The 18,014-nt window shown below is 39.7% G+C and overlaps 1 protein-coding gene across 6 annotated transcripts in view; it reads left to right on the top strand.

Moving 5' to 3' along the window:
• Positions 1-2,888: 2,888 nt before the first annotated feature.
• Positions 2,889-18,014, top strand: part of lrriq1 (leucine-rich repeats and IQ motif containing 1) — a 44,979-nt gene continuing 29,853 nt past the window's right edge. For all 6 annotated transcript variants that reach the window (XM_008410866.3, XM_008410864.3, XM_008410867.2 and 3 more), the window contains exons 1-12: positions 2,889-3,143; positions 3,666-3,756; positions 5,025-5,185; positions 5,357-5,431; positions 5,583-7,064; positions 7,195-7,347; positions 7,433-7,583; positions 7,720-7,913; positions 9,100-9,227; positions 9,384-9,457; positions 9,736-9,829; positions 14,690-14,845. In XM_008410866.3, the coding sequence (XP_008409088.2) occupies positions 3,051-3,143; positions 3,666-3,756; positions 5,025-5,185; positions 5,357-5,431; positions 5,583-7,064; positions 7,195-7,347; positions 7,433-7,583; positions 7,720-7,913; positions 9,100-9,227; positions 9,384-9,457; positions 9,736-9,829; positions 14,690-14,845 (2,852 nt within the window). In that variant the 5' untranslated portion in view covers positions 2,889-3,050. The remainder of the gene's footprint in view (positions 3,144-3,665; positions 3,757-5,024; positions 5,186-5,356; positions 5,432-5,582; positions 7,065-7,194; positions 7,348-7,432; positions 7,584-7,719; positions 7,914-9,099; positions 9,228-9,383; positions 9,458-9,735; positions 9,830-14,689; positions 14,846-18,014) is intronic.

Genomic DNA, 18,014 nt, shown 5'->3' with positions numbered 1-18,014 from the left:
CTGCAGGACAGAAGTTGTGCTTTGACCCGTATCGCCCTTTAGCAAAAATAATCCCTGTGCTGAACCTTTGAAGACTCTGAAAGTGTTGACATTGGGGGGACATAAGGATTGGAGATGCTCATCTTGCTGTCATAGAGAATTTTGACTCAGGCTTTGAAGGCAAACGTGAGTTTGAGCTTTCGACTCTCTTCTGCTGTGTCGCTTTCATCCAGGAATGTCACAAGCCCAGGAAAAGGGCTTTTTTTGTTTCCAGACCAAACGCTCCGGAAAGAACAATCTGTTCTTTTCTTTTCTTTTTTAACTCTGAGAAAGGAGACTGAGTCCCTTTTAGAGAGCCACGACAACTGTGGATGGTATAACCTGTGTGGGCCGATGGAATCGCCTCAAAGTGAATGACTGGAGAACCAGCGCAGAGTTCTCACCACAGGAGAGCACCAGGTCTTTGTGATCACAAATACCATGGAAAAAACGTCCGCATTGTTCCCACTCTACTGGATTTTTGTGCTTCTGTTCCTGTGATTCACCCACAAAGACTTAGCCTCTCTGACCTTGCTCGAGCCTCACAAAAATGCCCACACAAGTCGCTGACACTGCATTTTATTGTCACTAAGTAACTTGACCAAGTCACATTGCTTGTTTTGCTTGAACACAGCATCCTCAATGTAATAGTTACAGCAATTTTCTAGTCATACATACAACTCAAAGTACTTAATAGTCACAGTACCCAATTGCACTCACTAACACGCACATTCATTAGGCAACTTTGGATTAAGTGCCTTGCTTAAGGATGCACCAAGATGCGAAGGAAGCTGGAATACAATCCACAAACTTCCAATTGCAAGATTACTTCTCTGCCTACTGATCCACACTAGTGCCCAGCACAAAAATCTTGTGTAGTAAAATTAGCGATTTCTTTCAACTTCTCTTAAAAATGAGAAAGAGAAATGGAGATGTCAAAGTAAACACGTGTTCAAATCTTCATGTTACAGTAGATGGCTTCAAGAAAATACCAACCAGTCTTAATGTGTCGATATTTACAGTCGTAGCAATAGTGAGAAGTAAGACTGAATGAGAACCAAAGTTTGTTTAGCCACCATGCTTAGCAAGCATGGTAAGGAATGGCAGAAAAATGTAGCAAAGACTGCCATCTTGGGGTCACTGAAGTAGCCACAAATTTATCCAGTCAGCTATATTGTCTATACCCTGTTATCAGGGAGATTGCTGGAGATTGGTTGGTGCCAATCTCCAGCAGTCATTATGAGAGAGGTAGTGTACACAGATTGCCAGCCCACCCCAGCGACACACAGGACAAACAACCATGCATCTACTCATAACTAAGGAGAATTAGGAGTGTGTAACCTCACAGTTATGTTTTTGGACTGTAGGAGGAAGATGGAGTACCTTGAGAGAACCTACATGTACACATGGTGAACCTGCAAACTCCATTGCCAGTGGAGCTTCTTGCTGCAAGGCAACAGTCCTACTAACTGCGTAACCATGCAGTTGTCCATAGCAAGTATTAGACACTATCCACACACCAAGCAGTTTTTTTGGGAGGCATGCCAAGAAAAAGCATTTTCTGTACTTCTATCACAAACATAACCATGTCGAGTTTACTAAACACCAATAACAGACGAATATGTGGCAAAGCAGACCATGTCCTCTGTTAAGTATTGTGGCAGAATGTCAGATGACCAAACACACACAGGCAACCTTTTGCGATGACTGTCAGACCTAGGTCCGTCAGGAACCTGTGAGGTGAGTGGAAGAGAATAAAGCTTAAGAGAGAACCTAAGACTGAATGATCCACAGGAAATGACCCCTCCCTCTGTGTGCTCCAACTTTATGGAATGTTAGAAAAGTAGCTGTTGTACTGGCATAAAAAGGTTGCATGGTCAAAGTATTAACCACTGTAGTTCCAGTAGGCATGCCATGAGTGATTTTGTAAGGATTCTGGGACTTAAAAAAAAAAAAAAAAAAAAAATTAATTAACAAAATATTCAGTGTAAGAGAATGCTATTGCAGTTAAAGATTATATCTTTATCATGGGTTGAGGGTGAAAACCGAGGAATGATTACAATCTTCTTCTGACATTCAACCTGGAGAATGTTTATTACATATATCCTTTTACCTTTTATGTTCAATGATCAATGAATATTAAACAAAGAAATACAAAGCTAAAGTAATGTGAAACGCTGACCTACTTCAGTTAAAATTAATTGTGTAAATCCAAACAGCAATTTCTCTACTAACTGTATGTTCTCTCTTTCATTTAAATTATCTCTGGAAAATGTGATTCTACCTCAGTCAGCTTCCAAAATCATTTTTTTCTCACTAAAGCGACCCTGAAACAATTATTTCCTTCACATAGTAAAGACTTTTTGTTTGCACTGAAACTCTCCAAACATCAAGTAACCAGAGGTAGTCAAACAACTACCTCTGGTGTTGATTAATGGAGTCAAGCTTTCGAGCTCCTTTGTGGTCAGTCCACATAACATTCAAAGTACCAAATTAAAACATTAAAAATGTTCATCATCAAGCTTTGACAATTTAATCCCCTTAAAAATATTACCACTCAAATAATAATAAAAAACCCGTTTATGCTTATTGTAATTCTTGTTGCCAGGAAGCAATAAAAAACCCCAATAACAAACAAACAATGCAAAAATCTAAATCACTGGATGGAAAGGGAAACAAGCAAGCAAACATGAATAAAATAATACGCCTCAAGCCCGTCTCCGTTATTAAGGTGCCCACCTGTAATTCACTATATACTAAAGCAGCATGTTCAGATATTTGTTGCAGGACAAGTATACATTTCCCCTCAAGCTATTTTCAAGACCATTTCCACTTCCACTTTGGACCGTAACGTGAAGCGACGCAGCTCGCAGCGTCATTTCCATGGAAACCGCCTCAACACTGAATGCAGGTCATGTTCGTTCAGCTATCTTCTTCGTAGTATAGCTGGGGACTATTTTTCGATAGCTTACTACTAACTGTACACAAGACAAGTACGAAAAGTGGTAATTACGTAAGGCCATTTTATTACTATGACGGAGAACAAGGACGTATGTGAAGCTAACTTACTAAGGCTTAATACGAATAAAACTAAAGGAAATCCGGGCAACTACAACAGCGAGCTGGTGAGTCTGATATGGGCACAGCAGGCTTGTTGAATGTTTACCTAAGTGAAGAAACTCGCTAAAGTATTCACACCCCTTGAAATTGTTCGCTTTTCTGACACAAGATACTTTTTAAGATTTCATGTGATATTTTGAAATCTTAAAATATTTCAAATATTTCAAATATTGGACCTTTTCATGGACCTTTAATGTCCATGAAAAGGTGGCATGGACATTAATTTTCTGGCATTTATATATATGGGCAGTATTAATTCTCTTGCATCTTCAGATTTCCATTTGTAAGAAAGAAATAAAAACGCTAAGCCATTTGTTATTTTCCTTACACTACATTAGTCTATCAGATACAGTTCAAATAAGTTAAACTTAAAGTGGGATAATAAAAAATCAGTACTGAAGTGCAGAAGTTTTCAACAGCAGATGAGTTTTTGTTAGAAATATCTGTCAAGTTGACTTTGAACCCAGTCAGATTTACACATTGTGAAGAGAAGACAGCATGCGACTAAACAAGCTATTTGATTCCAGGATGATATTCCACCTTCCCTGATCAGCTACTTTGAGACTTCAAAAAGCCGAGCAGCAGCCTGTGAGAAACTGATCCTCGATGAGCTCCAAGGTATAGTTAGGAAGAAATTCATTAATGGTCTTTTTTTGGGGGAAGACTTACTGTAATGTTGTGGCAGACATGGTTTTTCAGTAAACCCTCATATTTAATATATTTCAGATGAGGTATTACGATCCGGACAAGGCGGAAAAATCAGAAGCACTTATTCCTGATCAAATTATAATGTGCATTTTTGGTTCAGTTAATAATCTTGTGAACGATTAACACAATTGTCCACAAGAGGTCACCAATGTCCTTTTTTTAGCTCCCTTACTGATGTCAGACTGTACAGAACCAGCAGGCCTAAAACGAAGATTGAATCTTTATCAGAGCATCCAGATATTATGGAAATGTACATATTTGATATAATATATATTTGAGCTGATGGGCTAAAACTATTAATCTTCACCATCTGCAGACAGACAACATTTTACAAAATTGGATACAGTGCAGTGCATTTCCTAGATGAAGCTGTATATTCCCGATGTACAGAAGAGAATTAGGGCCAAAAAAAAAAAAGTTTAACCTTTTTTCTCAGAATTCTGAGAAAAAAGTTACAATTTTCAACAAAAAAAAGGATTAGTGTTAGAATGTTGTGAGTCAAGTTTATTTTATTCTCAGTGGCCCTAATCCTTTTCCATACTTATTACACAAAGCAAAACATAAATAAGAATATCTATATACATTGATCCAGTTGATCATGAGAACAATATTTTACAAGCCAGTTTACTGCTGTTTTGATTGTTGCCACCCCTGTTAGAAGCAAGAAATCCCACAAACAGAGCTTCTCTGACAACAAGTAAACAGAAGCGTCTCAGAAAGCAGCACATCTACAGACCTTCAAAAGCAGATGAGAAATAAAGGCATTAACGAAAGGAAAGGATTCCCACTCCATTTCTTAGGCTTTGGTTTTGGGTGGCCATGTGGAAAATTCATTCCATGCTGCTGAATTACAACAGTTCTGCACAGAAGACTAAGTTCCTCTTGTACAAGACTGTTGGTCAGTTATTGCAAATGATGGTTTGTGGCACAGCTAGTTAATTAGGCTTAGGGGGCAAGTTGGTTTGGTTTTCACCATTTAATCCATGCATATGTAATAAAAACAACAAAAAAACCCCCTGATTTTACAGATTATGCAGATATTTTTCGGGATGTGATCTTTGATTTAAAACATTTGCTGTGATGAACTGAAGCATGTACACGTGACAAAAAAAAATGCACAAAAGGGAATCTATTAAATTTATTTTTACAACACTGAACATTTAATGGACTTTTCACAGACGATAAAACAGAGACTGAGAAAGATTTTCCATTGAACGTCGGCGCCTGTCGGCCAGAGCGGGAGAAACCTCACCAAGAGCAGCTGCAGGAAACAGAGCAAAGGCAGCAGAGAGAGATGGACTTCCAGGAAGAGCTGAGGAGGATCACAGAGGCTGAACAGGTAAGCCACAGCGGACACGCTCAGCTTCAGTCTCATCATGTAGAGTAAAGATGGATGTTGGTAACACTGCCAGTGTAGAAAATCTGTAACCTGATGCAGATTGTTGGTTTTTGACTTTGACATTAGCAAACGGATGTTTGATATTTTTTTAATAACGCCTGGTGTCCACAGTTTCAGCAGATGGAACTTGAGCTCAGGAAGAGAAACGTTCAGGAGAAACTTGAACAGGAGCTGCAGCTTCACCAGGTCAGTCTGCAGGACACACATGCTGCTGTTTTGAAGATTTTATTTTAAGGTTTTTTATGTGTACCAAGGTGCCAAAGAATGTAGTTTAATTCAACTAACCTAAACCTCACCATTCACTTTGCAAATTGAATAACCACTGCTTCTTTACCAGGAGCTCCTCTGTAACTTCAAAAAGCAAGTGGAGAAAGAGAGGATGATGATTGTAGAAGAGAAAAGAGGAAAATTGGACGAGGAAGCAAAGATAAGGGAGAAGGAAGAGAGGAGAAAAAAGGAAGAGGAGGACCAAAGGAAAAGACGAGAGGAAAACCAAAGAGGCATCGAAGTGAGGCTTCAAAAAGAAAGAGAGAGGAGAGTGGCGGAAGAGACGAGGAAACATGAGGAAGCTGAAAACAGAAAACGGAAACAGGACAAAAACACTGAGGAAGACAGAAGAAGGAGGGAGAAGGAAGAAATGAGACAACTGGAAGCACAGGGACAGAGGGAAAAGAAGGAAGAGGAAACAAAAACGGAAGAGAAGAGATGTTTTATGGTAATTGGAAAGAAGATAACGGAGGAGGAAGAGAGAAACAGGGATCAGGTAACATGTAAGGATGAACTGAACACAATACAAGAGAAGGACGATGAAGAAACGAGACTAGAGGAAGATTTAAGAATTAGTTCCCTTTATGACGTTGGGGTGAATCAAGAAGAAATGAGGAAGGAAGAGGAAGACCAAGAAAGAGAAGACAGGAAAATTTTAGAGAATGAAATGCCACACAGAGAAAGTGAAGATAAGAGAAAGATGGATAACTGGAAGAGTCTTTGTTTAGAAAGTGAGCTCCTTTTAAGAAAGAAAGAGGAGACGGGAAGAGGCAAAGAGATCGTACAGAGGTTAGAGACCTTTACACAGAGCGGAGGAGAGGAGCAAAGAAACACAGAACATGAAACCAAAGTTCAGCAAGAAATGAAGGGAAGGAAAGAATATGAACGAGAGAACAGAGAAGAAGATTTGGAAAAAACAGAGGATGAAGAGAAGATACAGGAAGAGTTGAAGGATCCTGTGGAGAAAGATGACAACCTGATGAAAGACCATGGGACAAAAGGTGAGGAAGTGGACAGAGCTGAAAAAGACCAACAGGTGAAAACAACTGAAGATGTAGGAGACGTTGATGCAAAAACAGATCTGCAGCCGATTAGTGGCAATTGTCTGGAAGAGAACAAAGGAGAAAATTACGTTTCAGAATCACAGAAGTCAGGCAGAACTGGTCAGCGGGCCTCCCTAATACCTGATCCAATACCTAGTGAGGCCACAGCAAAACGCAGCATCTGTGAAGCCGCCCCGCTCCGTCACCCAGACGACAACATCTCAGACACCTCCGCATTACAAACTGTTGGCCAAATACATCCAGAGTCACAGCCTTCTGCCTCTTCCTGCTCTCTGCCCGCTTCCCTTCCTGAGCACACGGAGCTGAAAAGGTTGTCTTGGATGGAACACTGTGTGTCCTGGTCCGAATTGTCCCTCCAGAACAAGAGGAAGGAGAGAGGTTCCTCCCAGAGCCAGAGGACGACGAGGAGGGCAGATGGACTTAGCGCGCTGGTCCCTCTTTGTCCACACATCCTGCTTGAGTCCACAGGCACAAAGTCCCTCCTAGAGGTAACAGTGATGCTGACATCTTAAGTCAAATAGGACCAATTAATATCCAAGTGCATGCTTCAGGCTTTAGCAGATGTGCGCTGAAGTTTATGCTAGCTGAAGCCCTGAAATGTGTCATCCTCTCTGTCAGGTCACCACAGTGACTTTAGAAGACCTGGCGTCCTGCAGCCTGTCTACTCTCGCCCAGTGTGACCGACTGCAGTCCCTCACCCTCAGACGCTGCGGTCTCCGGTCTTTGGAGGGCATCAGCCAGCTGCAGGAGCTCTGCTATATGGATTTAGGGGTGAACATAGACTCTAGTCATCAAAATACACACCAAATGAGTCAAGCGTTTTGTGTAAAAGCTGTGTTTGACCATTTGATTGCAGGAAAATGAGATCTCCTTCTTGGACTTTGAAAACATGGGCAGTTTGAGAGTTCTCCGGCTCGCCCACAACAAGCTGACTTCCATCCGCGGTTTAAACGACGCTCATAGTTTGGATGTTCTCGACTTGTCTCACAACTCCATCACTCGCATCGGTGAGAACAAGAGAAACTTCCACAAGAGGGCAGGATTTCCCTTCTTTTACACTGCCCCGAAGACGGGAAAGTCAGGTTCTTTTCGCTCTTCCTGAGCTTCTGCCTGCACAATTAGCTTCTAATTTTTTTTTTCTAGCTGGTCTGGAGTCTATGAGGAGGCTGCAGAGGCTGTTAGTGGACCACAACCAGCTGATTAGTACCAAAGGCCTTAAGGATGTTTATACTCTCCACCACCTGGACTGTTCCCACAACCATCTGGCGAACGTTGAGGGTCTGGAGAACAATGCTCTTCTCCACACTCTGGATCTAAGGTCTAACAGCCTTACTGAGGTAAAAAAAAAACCCCCAGGTGATCAAAATAAGTGATAAAAAATCTCAAGAGAAGGCACTTTTGAATAAAAATGTCCTCAGCTGCTTTTTTAAAAAGTCAAGATTTTGAAGACAACTTTAAAAAAGAGGAGGTCTGGAAAGAGCGGCCTCCTCCGACTTATAAACCCGTTCCTCGGGAGCATGAGTAGTTTTTTGCTTGTGGGCCAAGTCCACAAGACTTGCAGCTCAAGTCTTAGTCTTTTTTAACAATTCAGTAACTTAGCAGGGCCCTGGATGTTAAAACCAGTATTAGTCTTTAAAATGGATTCTAAAATGAAAAGGTAAACAGTGCAAATATGTTAAAACAAGAGTGTGTGCTCTTCTGTTTGTTCTGGTTTAGACTCTTGCTGCCGAGTTGTTGGACAAGCTGAAGGTGATAAAGGGCCTTTAAAAAAAAAAAAAAAAATTGATACAGGTGATACAGTAGAAGAGAGGAGTGGAAATAAATCCATAAATCAACATCTAAAATTCCTGTTTGAAACCAACCTTTTAAATTTGGAAATAGTTCTTGACTGTTTTGGACAATTTTGTTTTAAATGACTTTCAAGAGACACAGATTGTTAAAAAAAACTTAAATTTGGCTTGATGGCCAAGTTAAAGAGTCTGACCTGCTTGTTACTTCTTGTAGGTGCTGAGAAAATGTATTTTGAAAAACAGAAAGGAGCAGTACAGCTGAATGTTATCTGCATAAAACTGAATCTGAAGTTAATGATCTGGCCAATTAGGCGAGTATACATGAACATATGCTCCTCCAATTGGCCATATTATATAAAATAAGTGGTGTACAGCTCCACATTTTTTAAAGTATACACATTTAAGGGAAGGTCCCTTTGACTAGACATGAAAATTGGGGATGGGAAGCTTTTTCATTAACAGGTTTTTTCTCTGTAATTGAGGTTAAATCCACGGCAGTTACAGGAAAGTAAAGTGCCAAAAATAAAGACCTAGCCTGCCTTTCAGCAGACGGACTGGGAGAGCCTCCTCAGTTGGAGCCTGTGCCGATGACAGTAACCACAGCAGGACTAAAGCAACTGACATTGATGGATGGGGTCGGCCAGTCGCTGCTGGACCAGCAGCAGCAGCAGTGTAAAGTTAGTCTAACCTCGCAGTGTAGCTGGAGTGAACTGACAGCTTGTTTCTCTGTCAGCCCCCCAGCCTGAACAACCAGGTTCTCCTCAGAGAGCTGCTTCTGGACGATAACAACATCTCTTCCCTGCACGACCTCGCTGGCTGCTGGCTTCCTCTGCTCCTGCATCTCTCTGTCGCACAAAACAGGTTCATCGTTTGTTTTCTTCATTTCTAACTCGTATTTGTTCTGCTGCAACTCCTTTGTCGCATGTAATATCTACACTGGACACGAAGCCTTTAAACATACATGCACTTATGGAAGGAATCTATTGTGAAATGACTGTAATTCTCTATGTTTTGTAGAATAACCCAGCTGCCCTCCGTGACTGACTTTGTGTCTCTGAAACATTTGGATCTGAGATTCAACTGCCTGTCAGGTAAAACTTTTTCTTGGGTAAACAGTGAGTGTGTTGTTTGTGTCATTTTTTAGTTTGGTTACTGTACTGATTCGGTTATTTAAAAATGATGGCATTGCAATCCTTAGTTGTTTTTCAAATATCTACTTGTTAAGTTGTTCTGGTGTGCTTGATCAGAGTCGGGAAGTTCCCTTGAGGATCTGCTAAATATTGAGAATTGTGAATTCCCATGATGTGTGTATGTAATGTTAACATTGTGTTTAAATTTAAATGTAAATGTCCGTGTTTTTCCTCCTCAGAGTTACAAAATGTGTGTGAAAATCTGGAGGGATGTGTGTTTCTACAGGAAGTTCACTTGACAGGGAATCCTCTTCAGCAGGAGACTGATTGGAAGTAAGCTGAAGTTTTAATAGATGGATAGAAAGAGATGTTGTTTTTTTTATGTGTCAGTATGTCTCATAGTTTATACTTTACAACATTAAACACACCAACCACTGCTGGTCTCTTAAGCTAAATGTATTGACTCAATAGCTGTTTTTGCTGCATACTGTGTCACATTTTTTTGCTCTCGCATTTAAATGAATTCTTTGAGAAAAAGTTCCAGCTTCCTGTTCTCTGAAACGCCAGTTGCCTTGAACGGCGTCCAAAGAGCGTGCCACCGAAAAGCCGATATTTGTCTATCAAATTCTTCTATTGGCTGATTTAGTGTAAACATTCCAGGAGAACATAGGCCTTCCTGTTCTCTTCCCAGGATTAAACATGTGATCCCGCCTGCCCCATTAGATTACTGTGAGGTTCCCCTCACACACACACACACATCTGTGTGTAGTGAAGCCCCACACCAAGTGTGTATAATTCCCAAAACGTTGGTACAACAGACAGGTCAATTATCTTTGATCATTAATTTGTTCATTAATTTACAGCTGCTAAATATTTTACAGATGTTTACAACAGTTTCAAGGAGTTGATTTAAAATGAAAATGTCTTTGTGTGTTAGTTATGGAGAGTTATACTGATGTGCCAAAATGATATGAATATTACTAATTAGAATATGTTTATTTTGGATACTTAGAATGTCTTCCAGTTCCAGTGTTAAATGTTCATTAGGCCTTTAGGTGCGTTTGATTTACCAGTCTGTTGCGGACTGCTGGTTTATAATGGTCCTTAGCGATTTGTTCGCATTAGCAGTAGCTTCTTAACAATGAGCAGACTAGCTATGTTTCCACTACAAATGTGCGCAAAACTTTGTCAACATCACAAGTGAATAAGTTTGGTCACACAATAAGTCATTAAAAAACATGCAGTGTCATCATCCTGAAACTACTTCCTGTTGTCTTCTTGTGTGTTACAAAAAGTGTTTCCATCGCATTCTATCTGGTTTCATGTTTAATTGCATTTAATTGCATAAAAAGTTTGGTGTTTTTTTTTTATTGGCATGTTTCTATTAAGGGAATTAATTTTTTTAAAGTCATATTGTGCAATTATATGGTCAATGGAATCATTGCTTCTAAAATATCTCTAACTAAATGCTGTATTTAATGCCTTCTGGTCATCTCACAACAAAATCTCTTTCATATATCTCCAGCATATTTTTCTTCCATCGTTAGGCTTCCTGCTTCATAATAAAGACAATTTTGTCTTATTAAATATAATAAAATAACGTCCTGTCAAGTTTATTACACCTTTTGTGTAATTGACTCGCTACATGGCATGTTTCTCATTATGCTGTAATTTATCTCAGTGGCGCACCCCCTAAAATTTTTTTTACATAGGGGTGGCAAAGCAAAAAAAAAAAAAAAAAAGTATAAATTTATAAAAATATATAAAATAATCTTCAAAATGTTTTGATTCAGAGGAGAGAAGAAAGTTGTCAAGCTGCTTACGGTGCAGTAAACGGACAAAATGATCACAAGAACTATTAACAACGAATAACAATAATAAAGTAAAAAGCACTTTTATATTATTTGACACATTATGAATAAGTTAAAGAACTTCATGACAATTGAACAGCTGAACTCTGAACCTACAGCGATCCAGTATTATTGACTGACTCAGACAGTCTTACGTCTAGTCTAAGACGTCTAGTTTCAAGTCTTTTGGGTGAAAGACTTGAAACTTGACTTGAATTTAATAAAAATGACATGAACATGTCAGTTGTCTCAAGTCCTGATCATTTTAAATAAATTGTACTTTAGTATTTGTAGGTTATACTTCAGTATTTCTCTGACCAGAGTAACCCTCAAACTTTTCCTTCTTAACACCTAACTTAAACTTTACATTAATGTAAAGTTACATTAATGTGAACTTTGCTTAACCTTACCTGCCATCTAAGATAGTAAACCTCAGAATTTCCTCTCCCAAACCTTCACCCTTTCATCGCAAGCCAGTGATAACATTAGCTAAATTAAAGCAGCAAAAGGCAGGCGCTAAGAGTTACAGACCCTGTTGGCAGCCCAGGGTGTAGGAGATGTAGATGATGATGATGAAAACACTGATTAATCAGCAGCACTTTAAGAAACATTTGGAGGAAGTCTTCACTGAATGAAGTACAGTCTTGTTGCCCAAATTTGCTGGGGAAAAACCACGAAAGAACGAGAGCAAACTGCGTTAGAACTTACAGTCTCTTCCATATTTTTCTCACCAGTGTGAAACAGAGGTGTACATTTCTGATCAAATTACAATCCCTTACCCTAATGAGGTCATGAAACAACCCGAAAGGTCATATTTTGGGTTTGAGGCTTTGTTTGACGACAACGGCCCAGACTACATGCCCGCAGGGCTGGAATCTAATCCCCGTTTTTACGAAGAGAGAGACCCAGCGGACCTCATACACACTGGAACTTCCCTGACAGTAAACACACATCTCGTCTTCTGCGGTCTCGTCTTTCTGTCAGAGTTGTGTGGGAGCGTTGCTAAAATAGCACATGCTCACTGTCTGTGCTTGAGCTTAAAATGTCAAGATCATAGAATCTCCTGCTGATCTACTCTACAGTTAGGCCTGTAATTATTTACACCCCTGGCAGATTTATGTTTTGACTTGCCTTTCACTTTTGCTAACATATTTCTAATGTCATACTAACGTTTAGAAATGGCCTGACCAGAATCCTGACTTGAACCTGACAAATAATGTGCAGAGGAAGCTAAAGGTTAGTTCAGGGATTCCCAAACTTTTCCATGTCATGGCAACCCCAAACAGCATTAGCTTCTGGGTTTGGGACCCCCTTTGCAAACCCACTGATAATGCTACAAAATATATACAACGCTGACTTTTTGAATGTTTGTTTTTTCTTACTTTAATTCACTATTCAATAATTATTACATTTGTCTAGCATAAATACTCCCTCATATCTTAGTTGATCATGAGTTCGTAAAGTTCCAGTATGTAACTTTTATATATATATTTTTTAAATATTTGTTAAAACTGTTACCGTGTCATGACAGTGTTTGAGACAGATAATCTGTAAAAAGGTCGATGTCCTCCACCTTCTCCCTGAGCTGCTATTGCCATCTCCTGACCACAGACAACCAATCAAACCCAGGTGGAGGGTCTTGACACTGTCAATCAACCTTGCGTATGCTCTGCTAAATGTGCTAACGGCGAAAAGAAAAAGCAACTTACTTCTTCAGGAAACCGATTTATCTAGAGGCCCGTCAGCTTTCTTGACAGGCTCTGCTGACTGGAAGAAGATGTATCGTAGCAGAGAAGAAGGCGGGATTGTGAGCAGTTTTGTTTTTAGAGCTGGCCTTTAAAGACAGTAGACGTCCACTTTACTCTTGGCTCCTCTCAGAGCAGCTGTGAGCTTTAGCAGCCTGCTAATCTGGATTAATGTTAAATAACACCACCAAAGTCATCTACTGCAGGCAGTTTACTGTATACTAGGAACTCAAAAAGTCCCTTTAAACATGATGCTCCATAAAATTCAACCACTGATGTCATTCAGGACATGTTGCTTCATACAGCAGCAGTCTTCAGTCAGGCCTATTCAGATTCGTTGCAAGACTGACTGCTGCCAGAAGTCCTTCCTGCCTACAGCATCACCATCCATAGCAACTTTTTTGAAAATACTTGGATGCCATGAGTTACGATAACATTTATTTGCCCTTTGGGATAAACTCATCTACACGTCTAAACATGTAGATCAAGTATTTTGTCATCTGTCACCGAGAGACGAGGGAAGACTTAAAGTTGTGTGGTGCTGTTGATAATCATTTTGGCAAGAGCTCAAGTCCTGATGCAGTAAAATATTTTAGTGCATTTTTTGTGCAGGTTTTATTGTTGCTATTCCCCGGTGTCCTGCAGCGTTCCCAGCTCTGTATTTTCCCACTGATCACTGACCACATTTGGTCAGTTTTTAGTTGCTTTGAGCTCTGAGCCTACTTCTTGGGCAGATTCTAGAGATTTCTGTTCTGCCTGCACATCCTTTGCCTCAGGCTACAGTTACCTCTTTCACATGCGATTCCTCCCTCTAGTCTAAGGACAATGCTACATGTTTATGTAATTTATATATAATTTTTTCAAATCTGGAATGAGAAAAGTGTATAAACCTAAGCTTACTCTTGTTTGTGAGGGAGCAATTGTATACAAAAGATTTTTGAGATGTTTGACTCAGCCTGCCTCTCTTCTCTGAGGTTCACCAGTAGCTGCTTTTCCATTGACCATTCTGAAAATACATTTGCTAAATGGAAACACGCCTATTCAATTAATTTTTTTCAATAAAACTTTTTGGCTCTTGCATGAGGTGTTATTTCAGCCGGATCAAAATTTGTGTTATTTCGCAAAACTGCAATGGAAACACTTTTTTTTGCATCACATGAGTCACATGATCAACAACTAGATGTTACTACTGGCAGAAAAGACAAAGAAGATGACAGGAAGTGGTTGGAGGATCAGAGCGTGGAATGTTTTTCGAGTGAACCAACTTAATCAGGTGCGATTTTAATTGCGTTTATTATTTAATGGAAATGCCACAATTGCGAAAAATGTAGTTTTTTAGACTTTATCGGAATATTGGAAAGGTTTTGCACACACTTGTAATGGAAATGCAGCTTCTTATGCTTTTCACTCACATCATTCGGTGCTTCTTTTGTCCCTTTTGTTGCTGCCACTTGACCAGGACTCCCTTGAGAAAGAGAATGTTCTTTTTTCTTAGTCAAACAACTATAAAATAATATTAAAAATCTTCCTGATGAACGTAGAAGTTGAAAGCAGCTTGAAAGCAGAGTAAAGCTGACATGTTTTGTTTTTCTTTTCAGGTTCAGATTGCAGAAAGCAGTTGCTGGCCTGAAGGCCGCGGACGGCCAGCAGACACTCTCCTCTCTTAGCTTGGCCACCGACAGCTTCCTCATGCTCTGTCAGCTGCAGCTTCAACAAACTCAGGATTTACAACAGCGACTCAGCAGGGAGTTCAGGTAAGAGCAGACGAGACCGTTTGACACGAAGTTGACACTGTCCATGTGATGCTACAATCCATTTCCCATCAGTTACCATTTTACTGTTTTTGATGCAGAGATTTAGCTAAACAATTCATTAAGTAAAATAGAAATTGCTCATTTGCTTTTGATAGTACTGGATTGTCAGAATACAGCTGAAAGCTGTTTATAGGAATGAAGTTTTGGCTAAAAAGAAAGTACATCCTAAATTTATTCAAGGCCTTCTTTGATTTATGAAAAATTTGACCTCAGGACTTTGTAAGATGCAAAGTTTGGTCTGAATAAACCACAAGACTAACACTAACCCTTTTTTATTAGTGATGTACTTTGGTGGTGATGCTTTTCCCGTGTTTTACGGACTAACGGCTAATTAAAGTTGTATTATTCATAGTGTGTTCCAGTTCAGTCCCAGTCCCAAATCAAGCATATACTTTTCTTTACCAGCCAGAGCATTTAGTTTGACTAGTCATATGCAAATAGAATTAAAGTGGAAAAAAATGATCAAATAACAAAAGATAATACACAACAGTTGTCTCGTCTGTTGACAGGCATTTGCACACCACTTTGTTTTATCTTGAGCCGATCAACCCGTCTGACATCAAGCAGCGAGCAATGCTTCCTCTCTCCTTGTTATGTCTGATACACAAGGCGTGGTGAGCCTAAAGACAACGTCCATCTATTTTCACAAGTCCTTCAGTGTTGAAGCCCCTTGCGCCACGGGGACCACCAGCACTTAAAGCGGCGGTCAGCTTTCTGCTTATCTTCTTGACCTCTCTGAATTATGTCGCTCAAAAGATGAAACGTGGCAGCGACCACTGGAACGGGTCACGCCGAGGACTCCTATGGCTCGGGGGGGCAGTGTGGTTCTCCCCCCACATATCCACCCCTCACTGGGTACTCTCTACCCCTCTGGCCTCTGAACAATGAGCCATTTTGGGGGGCTTTGCATGAGCCGACACAGCCATTTAACCTCTGACCTGACCTTGTGTCAGACTGAAGCTTAGGGGAGGTGAGAGCGGTGCCACACGCCAGTTCAATGGTGACTGTAAGGTATGAAGCTGTGGTATATCTTCGATTGAGTTGAATACAGCTTGTGTTACGATGTTGAGTTTGTAATAATAATAGTTTCAGCAGTGGTACATTTTTTTGTAATTCACAAACAACACAGTATGGATCAAATTGTGAGAGTTCTTGTTTGCAGGGATTTATTTCAAAGTTCAAGCTTGGAACAGTTACCTGAAGGTAACTGAAATCTTTCAGTTACCTTCACTGAAAGATTTATATATGTATGTGTGTGTATGTATATATATATATATATATATATATATATATATATATATATATATATATATATATATATATATATATATATATATATATATTTTTTTTTTTTTGCTACTTCTTGGGTGTCCCACCCTTTTTCATGCCACCCTGGGCAACTGCAACATAAAGCCCATATCAAAAACCACCACTGTATGGGACATTAAAAAAAGTTTTACTGTCGCTAACCAAACTTGTCTGAAAAGTCTCTGTTTTCCAGGTTTTTATGTTCAGGAAAGTTTAAAGGAATTCGTTTTGTTGTAAATGTTCATTTAGAAGGGGCCCTTTCCATTCATTTTTTTAACTTGTATGATGAGGCAACAGTTGCTTGTCCTCATCCAGCCAAGCAACTGACAGAATTTGTGCCTATAAAACTTGGAGCTCGTACACGTACACAAGAAAGTTGAAAATTGTTCAACTTTTGTTGCTGTCTGCTGTTGCGGAAAACTTCCACCTCTCTCTGTCATTCGTCGCTCCCAGTGAGCCATAAAGCGCTGCCGGGAACTGGGTAACCGTCCGCTGGAGAGAGACTTTTAGGTCAAAATAGGAAGTGCGATTAATCTGCGTTTTGTAATATTAACGCGTTAAAATTTTCAGATACATTTCAAACTCTCTCTAGTTTTGTAGCATGGCAACACATGGCAAAGTGGTATGAATAATGTTGCAAGGTGCTGTCAGGTGAAAGGATTTCAATATACCTTTCAATATATAAAAATGTCCAGGTAAAGAACTGGACATTTTTTTGTATATATAGCTCTGGAAAAAAATAAAGCCTATTGAAAATCTCCTGGTTATTCCACCAAATATTAATATCTGAACTCTTCCTGAGTTAAAACGTTAGTATGGTTATTTCTAGATGAATGTGAACTTGTTTTCTTTGCATTATTTGAGGTCTGAAAGCACTGCATTTTTAATTGTTTTATTTTGACCATTTCTCATTTTCTGCTAATAAATACTACAATTTTGCTTGGAATTTCAGAGAGATGTTGTCAGTAGTTCATAGAATAAAAGAACAATATAAATTTTACTCAAACATATACCTATAGTAGAAAAAGTAAAATCAGAGAAACTCATTTTCCAGTGGTCTCTTAATTTTTTCCAGTATTCTGCTTTCTTGCTATCCATGTTGTGTGTCCCCAATGGTGACCTTGGAGTGAACCAGCAGGTACAAGGAAGAAGGCTCTTTGGGGTCACAGTCTTCCACGACCCCCTGACTCTGTTCTCGCTTGTCCAACTGGGAATGAAGAGCCAAACCTTTGTAGAGAAGAAGCTATCCGCCTTAACACCAACGACCTTCCAGACAGAGAGTGTGTCTGCCGCCTCGGGGTTGAATTCAGGGGAGGGGAGTGGAGCAACAGAGCAAAGCATTGCTAATAGATTCATTACGTTTCCATTGAGGAGGCTTTGTAGAAGGTTAATCCTCTCAATGAAAGAAACATTCTCAACCGGAACTCATGCAGAGCAGGCAGGAAAGTCTTTTGTCTTCTCTGAAATACACCCACACTTACCTGTGAATGTGATCACACATTTAACCTCACATTACTGGCGGAAGAAGCTTTTAAAAGAGTGATTTACACGTCACTACAATGCTACAAACATGTAATAAATTCATTACTGGATTTATTCCGTATCAGAAATTTTTTATGTGGGTCTAAAATAAGCATGGTGGATTCCAACATTCAGCACACTGAAGTGAGTGGCTCTTCACTAGCGCAGAAAGAGTGTTTGAATAATGTAGTACATCATTGTTAGGTCATATGATGGTAAGGTGAAAGGGTGGCATATTGTTACATTTTCAGCTAATGTTCTCTTTCTTACTGCACTCAGT

The sequence above is a fragment of the Poecilia reticulata genome, chromosome 6, assembly GCF_904066995.2.
Source record: "Poecilia reticulata chromosome 6, P_reticulata-male-v2, whole genome shotgun sequence".
NCBI lineage: Eukaryota > Metazoa > Chordata > Actinopteri > Cyprinodontiformes > Poeciliidae > Poecilia > Poecilia reticulata.
This window is presented reverse-complemented; position numbering and strand designations above follow the sequence as displayed.